The sequence below is a fragment of the Lepidochelys olivacea genome, assembly GCF_965140295.1.
Source record: "Lepidochelys olivacea isolate rLepOli2 genome assembly, chromosome: 3".
NCBI lineage: Eukaryota > Metazoa > Chordata > Testudines > Cheloniidae > Lepidochelys > Lepidochelys olivacea.
The window spans coordinates 90,087,985-90,107,209 of NC_140413.1; the positions used below are offsets into that span (position 1 = coordinate 90,087,985).

Sequence of the window (19,225 nt, forward strand, 5' to 3'; positions counted from 1 at the left end):
AGCATGGTATAGTATGTGCCAGCTGCCTGCATCAGTTGATCTCTGCGCCACGTCCACATACCTTGCTCTCTTTGGACGCTCTGCTGCTGCCACTACTAGTCTCTCAATATTTGTGCTTGGGTGCACATTTTGGCTAGCTGATGGGCAGATGGCGCTGTGTGGGGGCTTCCTTCAATTTCTCCCCACTTGTTGAACAAGCCAAAAGGGACCAGAATGGTAAGACCTCTGATAATCTTTTCTTCAGAAGAAATTTGTACATGTTTAGATAGTACAGTATTCTAAAAATGTACATAGTATGGACCATCTTTTACTATGTAATATTTAATTGCACTTTAAGTTTAAACTTCTTGATTCAATATTCTTATTGTTAATTGTCATTTGTATCTATTAAGCACCCACCCATCAGTGTGTGTGTTTTGTGAATGTTTCACTTGTGGCAACCATATTGCTAAAAAATAAATGACTTGGATAATTCCATTATTGGAGCCCTCTGGTGGAGATCATGGATTTGTTTGCATTTTGTTTTAATTTCAAATGCATGATCCCATGTGGCAAGAGATGAGTCTCACTATGTGAGTGTATTGAGCATAATAGGGACATCTTTCTTTGAAAGTACAAGGTGTGCTTCCTTTATTTGTGGTCCCTGGTTAATAACAATTAGGTGTTGGCAGATTTTCTTCACTAAGTTAAGCTTGAACTCCTTTGTTCATCAGAAATTAAAATCTGCATGCAGTTTTCTTCTCACCCTACAACTGCAAGGAGATGGCAGACTTAGGTCATATTTTAGGACTGCAGAGGTCATACTTTGGAGCACCCCTGTTTTAAAAAAATCATATCCTGAAGGCATAGTATGTTATGAAGTTGTCACCTTTATCCACATCTTCCTCTTTCAGGCTATCTTCAGGAAGCATACTTGTGGACTAAGCAAGTACTGTCAATCATGGAAAAGTCTATAGTCCTGCTGCGAGAAGTTACAGATGGATCCCTCTATGAAGGAGTGGCTTATGGCAGCTACACCACCAGATCTCTCTTTCAATATATGTTTCTTGTCCAAAGGCATTTTGACATCAACCACTTCAATCACCCGTGGCTTAAAGAGCACTTTGCATTTATGTATAGAACTGTCCTGCCAGGTAGGTAGCTTGGATTGATGAAGGGGACATCTGCTAATTTCTAAATCAATTACAAGTTTCACAGTTAAAGTAAAAAGAAAAGGAGTACTTGTGGCACCTTAGAGACTAACAAATTTATTTGAGCATAAGCTTTCGTGAGCTACAGCTCACTTCATCGGAACAGTTAAAGTACAATTCTGTATAGCTCAAATAGTGCAGCATTCTGCATGTTTTTATATACCTGCATGAAAATGACACTATTGTTGTCTATTAAGTGCTGGCCCTTAGAATTGGTCAAAAAATAAGAAAATGATTTTACGAAAAAGTTTAACATTTCAAAGTTGCTTCTGTCTTTGATATGGATTCATTTTCTGTTTTGTTTTTTTGCGTGTGTGAATTTTGTCTTGATATTTTTTCTTGGAATTCTGTCAGAATCATTTTCAAAATTGTTACTGAAATTTTTCTCTTACCAAAATCATCGCAGTGAAAACAGAGGGATTTTTGGAATGGAAAAAATTGATAGTTTGCATAAAAATATTGATAAAAATGTTGTAGGCATTTTCACAAAAATTTAAAGGTTTCATAACATCAGTTTTCCCCAAGAAGTTTCATTTAAAGAAAAAGCAATTTTGATTAAAATATTTTTCATGTGAAGAATATTAACTAGCTCTATTGGTAGGGTTCTCAGTGCAGTCCAAGGAGACATGGGCCAAATTGTTCCAGTGTGAGTGCCTAAGATTATACAGAAAAATAACTATTTAGGCACCAGTGAAGGGCCTGCATTTCAGCTTGTGTCACTGTGGCATAGAACTACTATCGGAGTTAGGTAGTGGAAAGGAAAGCTACCCCTGCTGGGTGAAATTTTGGAAAGGTTAAATGAGGAGAGGTGTCCCCCAGCTACATGAAAAAGAAGTTTATTTTTCTGTGGGAAAGTATCAGGAGAAGAAAATTATTAGGACTGATGGGCAAAAGAGTAACTATCTTCTGTATCTCTATTAAATCATACATTATTTGCTTCCTATGCTCTATGAAGTTCTTTGTTTTCTGTTTAGTGTATATATTATCTGGTATACATAGTATGACCATGGGTTTCTGTCTTTAAGGTATTCCATGTATTCTAGTGATAAATTGTATTGCTATTTAACATCCAAAATACGGGACTTATAATATCCTTTGAGTAGGTTATGTCTTCTTCTGTTTCATACAGCACAGTGGGCAATGACTATGTTCAATAAATAATAGTTACTAGCTTTTAATTTAGTAGATATCAAAGAGCTTTGCAAAGGAAGGTCAGTAGCATTATCCCCATTTTAGTGAGGAACAGAGATGCAAAGCGACATGGGAAGAAGGATAAAGGAGTTTGAGATGCAAGTGGTGTTCTCATCCATCCTCCCTGTGGAAGGAAAAGGCCCAGGTAGAGACCGTCGAATCATGGAAGTCAAAGAATGGCTACGCAGGTGGTGTCGGAGAGAAGGCTTTGGATTCTTTGACCATGGGATGGTGTTCCAAGAAGGAGGAGTGCTAGGCAGAGATGGGCTCCACCGAACGAAGAGAGGGAAGAGCATCTTAGCAAGCAGGCTGGCTAACCTAGTGAGGAGGGCTTTAAACTAGGTTTACCGGGGGAAGGAGACCAAAGCCCTGAGGTAAGTGGGGAAGTGGGATACCAGGAGGAAGCACGAGCAGGAGCACGCTAGAGGGGAGGGCTCCTGCCTCATACTGAGAAAGAGGGACGATCAGTGAGTTATCTCAAGTGCCTATACACAAATGCAAGAAGCCTGGGAAACAAGCAGGGAGAACTGGAAGTCCTGGCACAGTCAAGGAATTATGATGTGATTGGAATAACAGAGACTTGGTGGGATAACTCACAGGACTGGAGTACTGTCATGGATGGATATAAACTGTTCAGGAAGGACAGGCAGGGCAGAAAAGGTGGGGGAGTTGCATTGTATGTAAGGGAGCAGTATGACTGCTCAGAGCTCAAGTCTCTGAGCAGAAAAACCTGAGAGTCTCTGGATTAAGTTTAGAAGTGTGAGCAACAAGGGTGATGTCGTGGTGGGAGTCTGCTGTAGACCACCAGACCAGGGGGATGAGGTGTACGAGGCTTTCTTCCAGCAACTCATGGAAGTTACTAGATCACAGGCCCTGGTTCTCATGGGAGACTTCAATCACCCTGATATCTGCTGGGAGAGCAATACAGCGGTGCACAGACAATCCAGGAAGTTTTTGGAAAGTGTAGGGGACAATTTCCTGGTGCAAGTGCTGGAGGAACCGACTAGGGGCAGAACTCTTCTTGACCTGCTGCTCACAAACCGGGAAGAATTAGTAGGGGAAGGAAAGGGGATGGGAACCTGGGAGGCAGTGACCATGAGATGGTCGAGTTCAGGATCCTGACACAGGGAAGAAAGGAGAGCAGCAGAATACAGACCCTGGACTTCAGAAAAGCAGACTTTGACTCCGTCAGGGAACTGATGGGCAAGATCCTCTGGGAGAATAACATGAGGGGGAAAGGAGTCCAGGAGAGCTGGCTGTATTTTAAAGAATCCTTATTGAGGTTACAGGAACAAACCATCCCGATGTGTAGAAAGAATAGTAAATATGGCAGGCGACCAGCTTGGCTTAACAGTGAAATCCTTGCTAATCTTAAACACAAAAAAGAAGCTTACAAGAAGTGGAAGATTGGACAAATGACCAGGGAAGAGTATAAAAATATTGCTCGGAGATGCAGGAGTGAAATCAGGAAGGCCAAATCACACCTGGAGTTGCAGCTAGCAAGAGATGTTAAGAGTAACAAGAAGGGTTTCTTCAGGTATGTTAGCAACAAGAAGAAAGTCGAGGAAAGTGTGGGCCCCTTACTGAATGATGCAGGCAACCTAGTGACAGAGGATGTGGAAAAAGCTAATGTACTCGATGCTTTTTTTGCCTCTGTCTTCACAAACAAGGTCAGCTCCCAGACTACTGCACTGGGCAGCACAGCATGGGGAGGAGGTGACCAGCCCTCTGTGGAGAAAGAAGTGGTTCGGGACTATTTAGAAAAGCTGGACGAGCACAAGTCCATGGGGCCGGATGCGCTGCTTCCGAGAGCGCTAAAGGAGTTGACGGATGTGATTGCAGAGCCATTGGCCATTATCTTTGAAAACTCGGACGACTGGAAAAAGGCTAATGTAGTGCCCATTTTTAAAAAAGGGAAGAAGGAGGATCCTGGGAACTACAGGCTAGTCAGCGTCACCTCAGTCCCTGGAAAAGTCATGGAGCAGGTCCTCAAGGAATCAATTCTGAAGCACTTAGACGAGAGGAAAGTGATCCGGAACAGTCAGCATGGATTCACCAAGGGCAAGTCATGCGTGACTAATCTAATTGCCTTCTGTGATGAGATAACTGGCTCTGTGGATGAGGGGAAAGCAGTGGATGTGTTGTTCCTTGACTTTAGCTAAGCTTTTGACACTGTCTCACAGTATTCTTGCCAGCAAGTTAAAGAAGTATGGGCTGGATGAATGGACTATAAGGTGGATAGAAAGTTGGCTAGATTGTCAGGCTCAACGGGTAGTGATCAATGGCTCCATGTCTAGTTGGCAGCCGGTATCAAGTGGAGTGCCCCAAGGGTTGGTCCTGGGGCCAGTTTTGTTCAATATCTTCATATATGATCTGGAGGACGGTGTGGATTGCACCCTCAGCAAGTTTGCAGATGACACTAAACTGGGAGGAGTGGTAGGGAGGGTAGGGATAGGATACAGAGGGACCTTGATAAATTAGAGGATTGGGCCAAAAGAAATCTGATGAGGTTCAATGAGGACAAGTGCAGAGTCCTGCACTTAGGATGGAAGAATCCCATGCATCTCTACAAACTAGGGACCCAATGGTTCGGCAGCAGTTCAGCAGAAAAGGACCTAGGGATTACAGTGGACGAGAAGCTGGATATGAGTCAACAGTGTGCCCTTGTTGCCAAGAAGGCCAATGGCATTTTGGAATGTATAAGTAGAGGCATAGCCAGCAGATCGAGGAACATGATCATTCCCCTCTATTCGACATTGGTGAGGCCTCATCTGGAGTACTGTGTCCAGTTTTGGGCCCCACACTACAAGAAGGATGTGGAAAAATTGGAGAGAGTCCAGCGGAGGGCAACAAAAATGATTAGGGGACTGGAACACATGACTTATGAGGAGAGGCTGAGGAAACTGGGATTGTTTAGTCTGCAGAAGAGAAGAATGAGGGGGGATTTGATAGCTGCTTTCAACTACCTGAAAGGGGGTTCCAAAGAGGATGGATCTAGACTGTTCTCAGTGGTAGCAGATGACAGAACAAGGAGTAATGGTCTCAAGTTGCAGTGGGGGAGGTTTAGGTTGGATATTAGGAAAAACTTTTTCACTAGGAGAGTGGTGAAACACTGGAATGTGTTACCTAGGGAGGTGGTAGAATCTCCTTCCTTAGAAGTTTTTAAGGTCAGGCTTGACAAAGCCTTGGCTGGGATGATTTAGTTGGGGATTGGTCCTGCTTTGAGCAGGGGATTGGACTATATGACCTCCTGAGGTCCCTTCCAACCCTGATATTCTATGATTCTATGCCCAAGGTCACCCCATAAATTAGTGGCAGAGCTGGGAGTGGAACCCAGGTCTCCTGAGTCCCAGTCCGCTCTGTGCACTAGGCCATGCTACCTCCTCTTTTAGTTACTGTTAATTTCTGTGTTTACCGCTGTATGAAATGGAGGAGACAGGGTCCCTGCCCTAAGGAGTTTCCAATCTAAAAGACATATATTCTTGATGACCCAGAGGAAGGCACTATCTTTGACTATAGCAATGAGTTGTTGTATTTTGATAGGTATGTGACAGCATCATTCACATAGGTGCAATAACATTGGGAGGTTTAATGAAGAGTGTTTTAAGGGATTTAAATGGGGAGAGTTGGAGCCCTGCGAACTGCAAAAGGAAGACGTTCCAGAAATAAGGTGCTGCGGGGGTGGGGGTGGGGGAGCATGAGGGCAAGAATGGGAGAAGGATTCAAAAGTAGAGGTGAAATGAATATCTTGGATAGAGCAAAATGAGAGAGGATTAAGAGCACAGACTTAGGTAGGCACAGAGTTGCACAGAGAATGAGATGTTCGAGTATAACGTGGAAGGTGAGTGGAAGCCAGCAGAAGAATTAAATGAGAATGGGATTACAGTAATGAAATTGGGACAGAACTAAGGAATGGACATGCATTTTAGCTACATGGGTGGAAAGGAAGGGTCATCTATTTTAGATGTTCTGGGAACAGACGAGTCATGACATTTAAACAACTTGGATATGAGGAGACATAAGATGAAGTACTCGTGAAGTATTTTGCAAAGCAGCTATTGGAGTGTGAACTGAGGAAAGATTTAAAAGGGGGAAATGGGAAATATAGTAATGTGGGGAGAACATGAAAAGTTTGAGGTTTGCCTCAGACTGGGTAAGTAGTCCAAAATTCTGTTCCTGCTCTGAACTGTTTCTGAGTAATTGTAACTTCTTGAGTTAGCAAAATTAGGCTGGACATCTTATAAAAGGCAACACAGTTCCAAACTTTCTTGTACTTTCTCCTCTGATCAGGCTGCAAATCATACTTTTGTTTTGAAGTCCCAGCTGGAATCAAAGTGCAGAGATGTAAATATGAAAATTAATGGTAAAAAATGTAACCAAACTTTGTCAACCTTCAGAAAAGATTTTTGTTCCAGTTGGGCTCTTTACATTGGTTCTTTCTGTATCCACATCAGTTCAGCCTGCCATAGAATACAAGTTTAACCTCAAACTATGGGTGAAAGTACAAAATCCTAACTTGGATGGATTTTAGGGGCCAGTTCTCTGCAGTCATAAATGGGCATAGTTCTGATACAGTCAGTGGAGCTTTGCTGATTTACATCAGCTAAAGATTTGGCCGTGTATTCTGAACACCACCCAGAAGGCGAGAATACCTTTCACATAGCAGTACACACCCACATTAGAAGAATGGGTTGCATGGATGCCACATGATACCTGAGGCATCTGCTTCAGAAAGATACTTAAACAACAAAGCACGCTTGTTTTAGTTTTTTCAGGGCATAGGTTTCATTTTACCTTGAGGAGCCTCTGTGAGCTGTAGTTACTTTAAAGGGCATGGACTGACGTAAAAAAAAGAAAATCTTTAAACTGAATACTATCCTTTGTGAGAGATTAAATTGCTAACATACCTCCTATTTTTAAGAAAGGAAAAAAAAGTGATCCGGATAACTACAGGCCTGTTAGTTTGACATCTGTAGTATGCAAGGTCTTGGAAAAAATCTTGAAGGAGAAAGTAATTAAGGACATTGAAGTCAATGGTAAATGGGACAAAATACAACATGGTTTTACAAAAGGTAGATCGTGCCAAACCAACCGGATCTCCTTCTTTGAGAAAGTAACAGATTTTTTAAACAAAGGAAACGTAGTGGATGTAATTTACCTAGATTTCAGCAAGGCGTTTGATACTGTGCCACATGGGGAATTATTAGTTAAATAGTTAAATTGGAAAAGATGGGGATCAATATGAAAATTGAAAGGTGGATAAGGAATTGGTTAACAGGGAGACTACAGCGGGTCCTACTGAAAGGTGAACTGTCAGGCTGGAGGGAGGTTACCAGTAGAGTTCCTCAGGGATCAGTTTTGGGACCAATCTTATTTAATCTTTTTATTACTGACCTTGGCACAAAAAGTGGGAGTGTGCTAATAAAGTTTGCCGATGATACAAAGCTGGGAGGTATTGCCAATTTAGAGAAGGACCGGGAAATCATACAGGAAGATTTGGATGACCTTGTAAACTGGAGTAATAGTAATAGGATGAAATTGTAAGGTTATGCATTTAGGTATTAATAACAAGAATTTTAGTTATAAGCTGGGGACGCATCAATTAGAAGTAACAGAGGAGAAGGACCTGGAGTATTGGTTGATCATGGGATGACTATGAGCCGCCAATGTGATATGGCTGTGAAAAAAGCTAATGCGGTCTTTAAATATTCATGGTAAATAGGCCCAATGGCCTGCGATGGGTTGTTAGATGGGGTTAAATTCTTTCCTGGGTATCTGGCTGGTGAATCTTGCCCATATGCTCAGGGTTTAGCTGACTGCCATATTTGGGGCTGCGAAGGAATTTTCCTCCAGGGCAGATTGGAAGAGGCCCTGGAGCTTTTTCGCCTTCCTCTGTAGCATGGGTCACGGGTCACTTGCTGGAGGATTCTCTGCTCTGTGAACTCTTTAAATCATGATTTGAGGACTTCAGTACCTCAGACATAGGTGAGAGGTTTTTCGTAGGAGTGGGTGGGTGAGATTCTGTGGCCTGCGTTGTGCAGGAGGTCAGACTAGATGATCATAATGGTCCCTTCTGATCTTAGTATCTATGAATCTATGAAAGGGAGGTGGATGAGGCCTTTCTCCTTGACAGTTCTATAGCACCTTTGATTTCTTTAGTTTAAGAAGAAAGGTAAGTATTAAAGTATGGTACAGCAATGGGAAATAGTTACTGTATAACCTGACTGTGGGTCATTCAAGAGTATGTCTATAAATACTTTAAAAGGGTAAGCCCATTTGTAATGCTTGGCTTCATCATGCTTATTTTACAGTACAGCATTTATTTGCTTGTTCTTGTGTTCCTTTTAACTTTTTCTCAAGGATTTCAGAGAACTGTGGCAATTGCAGACTCCAACTATAACTGGTTCTATGGGCCAGAGAGCCAGTTGGTGTTTCTAGACAAATTTGTCATGCGCAACGGCAGTGGGAATTGGCTGGCAGATCAGATCAGAAGGAATCGAGTGGTGGAAGGCCCCGGGACTCCATCCAAAGGGCAGCGGTGGTGCACTCTTCACACTGAATTTCTCTGGTATGAAACAGAATGAGTAGGCTTCAAAGAAACATGGCAGCTGCTTGACATTAATGATAAGCCATTAACTTCCGATTTGTAATGAACTGTACAAATGGATGTTATGCTGGTCATGTGCAACCTAAACTGTGTCTAGTCTAAAAAAAGTGACTCAGAACTTCTTCAAGCCATATAATATATGGACACATACAACACAGGTCTTGCACAGAACTTGTTTTCACATGTTTTCCATCTGTTTGTTGGCAATGCTTTTAGTTGCATTGTTGTAGACAAGCATTTTCAAAGGCAGTGAAATTCTTATATCAAAGTTCCCACATGAGTTCTTTAACAAAAAACAAAAAATTTTCCACTCAGGTTACAGCTTGTTCTGTGTTTTGGTTGTTAGTTACAAGCTCATTTAAAACCCAGTTCTTTCTTTTAAATGCAATTTAAATGTAAATTTCAATGCTTAAAGAAAGAGAGAAACATAGATTCTTTTAAAAATGGTATATACATTAGCAAGTAAGCAATGTTAAAATGGAAAAAAAATCTGGAACAGGACTTGAGCCACATTTTCCACATAACTTACAACTCAGCCCTAATTTGTAAGACTAGATCATTCCACTGCAGACAAGAAATGAAAATCTTTTAGGGCCTTTAATACATCCAATTCTTGCTGGTCAGTAGTGTATGTACGTATCCAACGTTTAAACTGGCATCATGTTTTTCCCCCACAGTGGATCAACAGGTGTATTTCATGCATATGTTTTTGTAATTAAGATATGCACATTGAGAAAATTCATGGCTTGTTTGCTCCCAAATATCCCTCTGGGTGCTGTGCTGGTTATATATTTAGTGCAAACTCCTCCTCATGCACTCAAGGACCCCTGGCTAGTCTGTAGTTAAGAGACTCCTTCCCCTGGGAAGACATCTTAACATTCAGGAGTGAGATTTTTCAGTTGATCTGAGTCACAGAAATAAGCCCTAAGTGTCCTGGGACTTGCCTGCTTCAGAGACTCCCTCTCTTCTTGTGCCATAGTGCTTCTATTGCAGTCAGTGGAGGCACTTGCATGGAAGTCTCCTGGATTTAATAAAGAAAGGGGGTGGTTGTAGAGCATTCTCCACTAGGGGCCATTGGCTGTGGAACAAGCTTCCATCTTTGGTCAAAATCAGCCAGAGTTGTTGTCCTACCAGATATATTACAAGGCCTATCTTTGTGTCAGGGCCTGGAGGGGATAGCCATTAATTAGAGAGTTGTATTCTGATGGGGAAAGACCTCTTCATCTAGTTATGTTAGGGAGGAATTCTTGCTGCGGCTTGATGTTGGTTTTATTTGTTTTGTTCCTTTAAATAATATCTGAAATAGTATATGGCTGCTCATATTAAATATAAGGAAATAAAAAATAATTAACCTTATTTAGGTATGATTTCTCTTTAAACTGAAGTGTATTACTTTAGTTTATATACCTACTGTCTTACAAGTTTGTCTTTAGACTAGGCAGAGGATAAAATTATCATTTAAAAAAACTGTGGGATTATAATTCATTTTTACCTTATTTCTAATCCTTTTGAAGAGTTCAGACTCTCCATATCCTCTAGTACCTGGGGAGTCTGGAAATTACATCTTGTGCATGATAGGAATTGAGTTTCTTTTAATTGAGTAGACAGTATATGACGGGGTACATTGAGCTCTCCTGTGCGCCTCCTGTCATTTGAGTGCAAACCTGCACTCTCTCTTTCTTTTCTGTCAGCTGTTGCCCTCATCAGGCAGGTCTTCACTGGCTCAGCCCTCTGGCTAAGTCACACACAGTCTAAAACAGATGAACCCTTTCCAGGGTGAAAAAGGTTCAGCAGGGCCTATCACTATGCCCTTGTCAGTTTCTGCAGCCCTGCCTCTGGGCTCAGTTCTTAGCCCCTTCTGGGCTAGCTTTATGTCTACGTCTGCTCTGGGATAGAGCAATAACCCCAGGGCTTGCTCCCTGAAGTCTCTTTGCCTTTGCTGGTTCTTATTGCCCCACCTCTCCAACCAGGCCACTCCTTCAAGTCCAATCCCTTCCCAGGGTAACAAAGTTCAACAAAATGTTTGATCCTCTTCAGTGTCTTCAGGCCCATCTGCAGGCCTGTTTAAATTCCAGCCCTTTGCTTGGGTTCCAAAACAAAACTTGCCCCTTCTCGGGGCTTTGCCAACTTTGCCTTTGGCCAGTGGGGGGAGCTGGGCCCACCCACTACTCCAGGTCCTAACCCAGGGACCCTACAAATAGCAGCCACATCCTGCTTCCTTTAATAGTTGTTGCTGCTGCATTCCCTGGGCTGCTTCCCACTCTGTCCCATCACCTTTGTTACCTACGGGTTATGTCCCTTGCATTCTCTGTCTGTTCCCTGCCTGAGCAGGGTCTCTCCCAGGCCTCCTCACCTGGAGAGTTTCACAGCCTTCCAGTCCTTCCTCACCCAGCCAGCAACTCAACCGCTCAGGCCCAGTGTCTCCTTTTAACTAAGACGACTGTGCTCCGATGCAAGTGTAAACTCTTATCTGCAGACTAGCATTACATTAGTTATTAAAATTAAGAGGACTGCAGTTTGATATGGGAGGGGGGAAGACGAGTATGTTCCAGTGACCCCGAGAGCTATATCAGTGGGAATTTATCTCCTAGTAGGGCTACTCAGGCCAGACAGATCAAAGGACAGGGACCAAATGAAAAAATATGCAGTTCACTTTTTCTCCAGGCAGGGGCCAACAACCTATCCTTGTAAAAATGTTACACTATAGACAATTCTGTCTTTTAAATATTGAAAAATACCTTGAGTTTTGGATAGGTGCTGGAAAATCAAAATAAATAAAATAATTTTAATTTTAATGTTTAAGTGTAAAACCATGTTCTTTGTCTTTTGGCAGGTATGATGCAAGCTTGCACTCCGTACCTCCACCCGACTATGGTATTCCAAAGCTGCATTATTTTGAGGACTGGGGAGTTGTAACATATGGAAGTGCATTGCCAGCTGAAATCAACAGGCCCTTCCTCTCCTTCAAATCTGGAAAACTGGGAGGTCGTGCAATATATGATATTGTTCATAAGAATAAGTACAAAGAGTGGGTCAAAGGGTGGAGGAACTTCAATGCTGGCCATGAGCACCCTGATCAGAACTCCTTTACCTTTGCTCCCAATGGTGTACCTTTCATAACAGAAGCCCTGTATGGACCAAAGTATACCTTCTTCAACAATGTGTTGATGTTTTCCCCAGCGGTGTCAAAGAGCTGCTTCTCCCCATGGGAAGGACAGGTTACAGAGGACTGTTCATCAAAGTGGTTGAAATACAAACATGACCTGGCTGCAGACTGCCAGGGGAGAGTAGTCGCCGCTATGGAGAGAAGTGGAGTGGTTTTTATCAGGGGAGAAGGAGTGGGTGCTTACAACCCAAAACTGAAGTTGAAAAACTTCCAAAGAAACCTTTTACTTCTGCATCCCCAGCTTTTGTTGCTTGTGGACCTAATTCATCTTGAAGATGACAGCCCCCTGGAGGCAGCCACCAGCTTCTTCCACAATGTGGATGTGCCTTTTGAAGAGACTATTATTGATGATGTCCACGGGGCTTTTATTAGGCATCACGATGGGATGTATAAGATGTACTGGATGGATGATACTGGCTACAGTGAGAAGGCTACTGTTGCCTCAAAAATGTATCCCCAGGGCTACCCATACAATGGAACAAACTATGTGAATGTTACAACCCACCTGCGGAACCCAATCACCAGAGCAGTTTACCTCTTCATAGGACCTTCCATAGATGTCCAGAGCTTCAATGTCCATGGAGATTCTCAGCAACTGGATGTCTTCATAGCCACCAGTGAGCATGCCTATGCCGTTTACCTGTGGACTGGTGAGGATAGAGGCCATTCTGTCTTTGCACAGATTATTGCAGATCGCCAAAAAATTCTATTTGACCGAACCTCTACCATAAGGAGCTCCGCTGTGTCAGAGGTGAAAGATTATGTTCAGATTGTGGAGCAGAATCTTCAGCATTTCAAACCTGTCTTCCAGCAGCTTGAGAAACAGATTCTGTCCCGTGTGCGAAACACAGATAGCTTTAGAAAGACTGCTGAACGCCTGTTGAGATTTTCAGATAAGAGACAGACGGAAGAAGCCATTGATAGGTTATTTGCTATCTCCCAGCAGCAGCAGCAGCAAGGCAGGGCAAAGAAAAGCAAAAAGGTAGCCAAAGGCTACAAGTTTGTTGATGCCGTTCCTGACATCTTTGCACAAATTGAAGTAAACGAAAGAAAAGTGCGACAGAAGGCACAGACTCAAGCACAAAAAGAGTTACCTGTAGATGAAGATGAGGAAATGAAAGACCTTTTAGATTTTGTAGATATTGCTTATGTGAAGCACAAAAATGGTGCATCAATCAAAGGCCAATCTGGACTGGAACAAATGGTGAGCACTGCTCGAAGCAGTGCCCCATCAATATCGGCTTCTTATACCCGCCTCTTCCTAATTCTAAACATTTTTATTTTCTTTGTTATGCTGGCAATGCAGATGACCTATTTCCAAAAGGCCAAGAGCCTACATGGCCAAAGATGTCTTTATGCAATACTTTTAGTTGACAGCTGTATATTATTGTGGCTCTATTCTTCTTGTTCCCAGTCACAATGTTAGCAAAAGATCATGTACTACTTGACCAGTTTATGGTCATATGTGTCTATGCAAAAGAATTAACCCTAATAGGGCCATAGTTTGTTTTTTCCTTTTCTGAAATATTCCAGGAAACAGCTGAGGAAAGGTTGATTTCACCCCATGAGGGAAGAGGGAAAAATAATGCATTTTTGAGAGACCTAAGTGTTCCTCATCTGTGCTTTGGTTGCGTTTGACATCTGAAGGATATTATGCTTTGTTCATCAAAGCACAGTATGTGAAACTGTACTTAATTTCTACCAAAAAAAAAAAAAAGCCTTCTTTAAGAGGTTATTTGTTTCCTAAGCTCCTTGGTTTTATACACAATTGGTTTTGCATAGTATTACTTTCAGGCTTCTAAAGATGCCTATGAGAGCTGGGCAGGAAATGGTTTTCCTGCTCCATGAAAATGTTTGAGATATCAAAAAATGTTCCTGTCCCAAATTGGGACATAAAATGACAAAACCTTGAAACTATCCGTGTATCAAAAATCCATCCTCCCAAAATTTGGGGTTTGAAAATGTGGAAACTGGATATTTTGAGCATTTCATAGTGTTTTTTTCCCAAAATTTTTTCAAGTTGAGATTTGTTGAACTTTCAGGGGATATTTGTAGAAACCAACCCTGTTTCACAAACAATTTAGGTTTTGACGAATCAGCATTTTTCAGTGGAAAAAAAGGTGTTAAAAATTCTCAACCAGCTCTAATGCCTATAGACATAACCTTACAACAGAGTTATTCAAATTGAAAGGGCATAGGAAAGATTAACAAGTTATAGTTGGAGGCAAATAAGAAGCAAACTTTAAGCATAAGGGATTCTTTCTCATTATGAAAAATCCCCTTCCTATTCGCCAGACCAGATGAAAACTGGAGGATGAACCCTGATATGATCTGCTTTTGATTTTACAGGGTAAGGTTTCTCAAACATTATCATATGGGGAGCACATTTCAATAGGGAAATTGACTCCTAGATCACCTATCCTGTTTGCAATTGCAAAAAACCACTACCATCACCACCACCACCCTGTGGCAACCCCAGCAATTGCTTATGTGGAAAAGCTGTATTAAGAAAGTATTTGATGTATTTATATTTTTTTAGTTCTCAGAGTGATTATATAGCTGGAAACAAAGAAGAGCCAGAACCATGTGGCCAGACAGTTCTTCACAGACCACCAGCGAGTGTTCTGCAGATCATGAGAGGCACACGGCTCATTAATTTGGCAATCATTGATATGGAGAAAACTGTGGCTTCTGACAATGAGTTTGACACCCTTACTTACACTGCATTCATTAAACTGTATTTAAAAAATCATAGGTGTCTGAGGTTTTCAGTATGGAGAGGCTATAGAACTGGTTATATTACTGTATGTCTTTAAGAAACAGAAAAGCATTTCTTCCCGTACATTTTTTAAATAAACAAATTATAATTGTCTCTGATGCATAGATTTTTTTGCTTTGTTGACTAGAATATTTCCCCCAATAATGTAAACAATTGAGTGGTGTTCATTAGCTCCTAATTCACAACGTATAATATTAAGGGATGGCTCTCTCTGAATTTCACCACTTGGGCCCTTGATATTGATGTTTTTTTCTTTAAATATATCTGGCCACGGATGGGGACCTTTTCATGAAATAAAAATACACAGGTGAATATCTTAAATTAATAGCCTCAGGTGCAAACTAAAACTTTATAAGATCCAGAAAATGTATAACAACCCTTATTTAATTTCAGTTTCCCATACTGAGACAAGTTCTGCTCATGTACAGAAACCCTATTGAAGTCTCTTGGAGAGCAGCAAAATAAATTGTCACACAACGTTATTCTTCATAACTATGCATATTGCTTTCTTCTGAGGTTGGATTATAAATTGGTCCAATAATAGGGTGTCGAAGCAGCTGGTAACATATGATAGATCAATAAAGTGCTTAAAATGGCATGTGATTTTTATTTTTATTTTCCTAGAGACTGTTGATTAATTTTTAACTCTCGTATAATATTAATGGTCATTAAATGTTGAATCTTCAGGAAAATGTGTGTTTTCTGTTTCTTAGTTACTTGAGGTTCAGTTTTGCTCTCTAGATACATTACTTGGTGGAAGCAAGGCAAGGGTTCCAGTTCTGCTTGGCCTTTAGGCACTGTACCCCCTGCACACCTATGTAAGTACTAGACACAATCTGGCCATTGTTTTATTGAAATGAGACTGGATTTAGAGAGTAATACAGAAATCCAATGGGCAGAGTTTGTATTTCCTGAGCTGTTATAGAATGTGCTACGTGACCCCTATCAAGAGGTCAGTAAAAGCTGGAGACAGCATGTATGTGTTCATATGCAAGGATACAGCAGAACCTCAGAGTTACAAACATCTCGGGAATGGAGGTTGTTCGTACCTCTGAAATGTTTCTAACTCTGAGCAAAATGTTATGCTTGTTCTTTCAAAAATTTACAACTGAACATTGCCTTAATACAGCTTTGAAACTTTACTATGCAGGAAAAAAATGCTGCTTTTAACCATCTTAATTTAAATGAAAGAAGCACAGAAACAGTTTCCTTACCTTGTCAGGTCTTTTTTTTTAAACTTTCCCTTTATATTTTTAGTAGTTTATGTTTAACAGAGTTCTGTACTGCATTTAGTTTTTGGTTTTTTGTTTTTGTCTCTGCTGCTGCCTGATTGCGTACTTCCCGTTCCAAATGAGGTGTGTGGTCAGTTCGTAACTCTGGCGTTTGTACTCTGAGGTTCTTCTGTACCTCAGTTGGTAAGATAGTCAATTAATTTAGCAGGTGAGCACACAATCGTATTATCAAAATGGGACTGCTGATTAAAAGAGAGCATGAACAAAGGAGATTAAAAAATGAGATGTAGACTTGTGGTGCTGATTCTCATCTGTTAGGGCTTGTCTACGTGGTACTGGCAAAATGCACTAAAGGGATGTGATTTGTAGAGTGCTGTAATGTGTTACACACTAACTGCCCTGTGCCAACTGGCAGACATATTCTAAAAGGTACCTAGTTCATGTTGATGTAGTCCCACATCACATAGGACAATGTTAACGTGAATTACGTACTTTTTAGAGCACACCAGGAGTGTCTATATAGGGCAGTTAGAGCGCAGCACGTTAGTGTGCTTTACTGTGCCATGTAGACAAGCCCTAAGGTTGCTTTGAGGCCACTTTACATTGCCAGAATGGTGTAAAGTGGGTATAGATACAACATGCATCCTTTAAAGTGACAGGTACAAAAGTGGCTTTATTTAGAAACAGCCCCACAATCAAGGACGCCAAGGTTAAAAGGGTTTCCAGTCTGGGATATGAATGACCACATCGTCTAGGTAGGCGGCAACATAATGATTATGGGGGCGTAATAGCTTGTCCATGAGGCGCTGGAAGGAAGCTGGGGCCCCCTGTAGTCCAAAAGGGAGAACAGTATATTGGAAAAGACCCTCTGGTGTAGAGAATGCCGTCTTTTCCTTTGCATCTTCAGCAAGGGGAATCTGCCAGTACCCCTTTGTCAAGTCTAGGGTAGTCAAGTATTGGGCATTGCCCAAATGGTCCACTAGTTCATCTATGCGAGGTATGGGGTACGTGTCGAACTGGGATACCTCGTTTAGTCACCAGAAGTCATTGCAAAACCTTGTGGTGCTATCAGGTTTGGGCACTAACACGATTGGGCTGGTCCACTGACTGTGAGATTCTTCAATGATCCCCAACTCCCGCATTTTTTTTACTTCCACTTTTATTTCCTCCCTTTTGGCTGCTGGCACCCGGTAGGGCCTCATTGTTACTCTGGCCCCAGGGTTCATGACGATGTGGTGATATGTCTCGGTTGTTCGACCCGGTTTTGTTGAGAAACATCTTGGTTCTGGAAGATCATCTCAGACACCTCATTCTTCTGGTCTGGCATTAAATTAGGAGACATCCTCACCTGTTCGGAGGGTTTGTTTTCTGGGGGTAGGTCTTTTTCAGACAGCTGAGCATGCCTCTTGGGCATGCCAGGATTTCAGAAGGTTGACATGATATATTTGCTCTTGTTTCCGACATCCCAGTTGTCCCACCTTGTAATTTATTTCCCCTACGGGTTCAACTATTTCGTATTTTGCCACTGGGCCAAAAGTTTACTCTTTGTTGTGGGTACCAACACCATTACTCGGTCTCTGGGCTGGAACTGCCGAACTTTGGCTTGGCGATTGTACGGAGCTCGTTGGACCTCTTGCACCTTCTCTAGGTGTTCCCACACAATGGGAGTGACCCGCGCTATCTGGTCCCTCGTTTGTAAAATATGCTCAATTACATTCTTCCCCTTATTGGGCTCCTCCTCCCAAATTTCCTTGGCTATGTCCAAGATGCCACGAGGGTGGCGCCAATATAATAGCTCAAAGGGAGAAAACCCAGTTGGGGCCTGAGGTACCTCCCAGATGACAAACGTAAGGTATGTTAGTAGGGTGTCCCAATCCTTCCCATCTTGACTTACACCTTCCTTATCAGAGCCTTCAGGGTTCGGTTGAACCTTTCTACCAGCCCATCGGTCCGTAGATGATAGACCGAAGTCCTCAAGGTATGTATGTGGAGTAGGTCACATAGGTCCCTCATTAGTTTTGACATAAATGGGATTCCTTGGTCCATCAGTATTTCCTTTGGTAGCCCCACTAGGGCAAAGATCCCCACTAGCTCTTTGGCTATTGTTTTAGAGGCTGTGTTCTGCAAGGGGACAGCTTCTGGATACCGTGTAGCATAGTCCAGAATGACAAGTATATATTGGTGGCCCCGGGTAGTCTTCTCTAGAGGTCCCACTAGGTTCATGGCTATTTGCTCAAACGGGACCTCTATGATGGGTAGGGGTACCAAAGGTGCCCTCAAGTGAGGACGGGGACTGTGCAGCTGACACTCTGGACAGGAGGCACAGTATCTCCACACTTCTTCGTGTACCCTGGGCCAGAAAAATCTTCATAGGACCCTTGCCAGGGGCTTCTCTACCCCTAAATGCTCCCCAAAAAGATGGCTATGAGCGAGGCTTAATACAGCCTTCTGGTGTTTGTGAGGCACTTTACCTTCTGTCCTTGTATTGGTGCAACCCAGTACAGGATATCCTTTTTTATAATTAAGTAGGGGCTGGGTCCCTGAGTTTTCCCTTCCATGGGGACCCCATCTATCTCTGTTACCTCCTTCCTAATGTTGTCGTACCTTGGATCTTCAGCTTGGTCCCATCCGAAATGTTCCCTCCTGGGGCTGGTCTGCCAGAGTTCTAGGGGATGGGTCTCTATTGCTTCTGCTGGTTCGCAGGCATTAGGGTTGGGGTCTGGCTCAGGTGCTTCTCTCTCCTGGATGGCCTCCTTTTCAGCTGCCCAGGTCCACCTACCTACGAGAGCAACCCTCTGGCTTTGGATCAGTATTCGTGTTCCCAAGGCCTTAGCTGCCCTTCTTTCCTTTTTTGTCTTTCTGCCCCGCCTGGGAGTGAAGAAAATGTCTGGGGAAATTTTGGAGAAAATTGGGAGTTGACAGTCTACTCTGGATGCCTCATTAGCTTCAGGGTCCTCCTCTTTCTCCAATCCCCTTACTGGGAGTAAGTCATCAAATCCTGGGAAGTCCCTCCCTATAAGCACTGGGTAAGGGAGTTTAGGCACTACACCTGTTGCTACC

The 19,225-nt window shown here is 42.4% G+C and overlaps 1 protein-coding gene across 7 annotated transcripts in view; it reads left to right on the forward strand.

Moving 5' to 3' along the window:
- NT5DC1 (5'-nucleotidase domain containing 1) overlaps nt 1-15,529 on the forward strand; it is a 327,326-nt gene extending 311,797 nt beyond the window's left edge. For all 7 annotated transcript variants that reach the window (XM_084623673.1, XM_084623667.1, XM_084623668.1 and 4 more), the window contains 3 exons: nt 894-1,133; nt 8,742-8,949; nt 11,822-15,529. In XM_084623673.1, the coding sequence (XP_084479799.1) occupies nt 894-1,133; nt 8,742-8,949; nt 11,822-13,580 (2,207 nt within the window). In that variant the 3' untranslated portion in view covers nt 13,581-15,529. The remainder of the gene's footprint in view (nt 1-893; nt 1,134-8,741; nt 8,950-11,821) is intronic.
- Nucleotides 15,530-19,225: the final 3,696 nt, after the last annotated feature.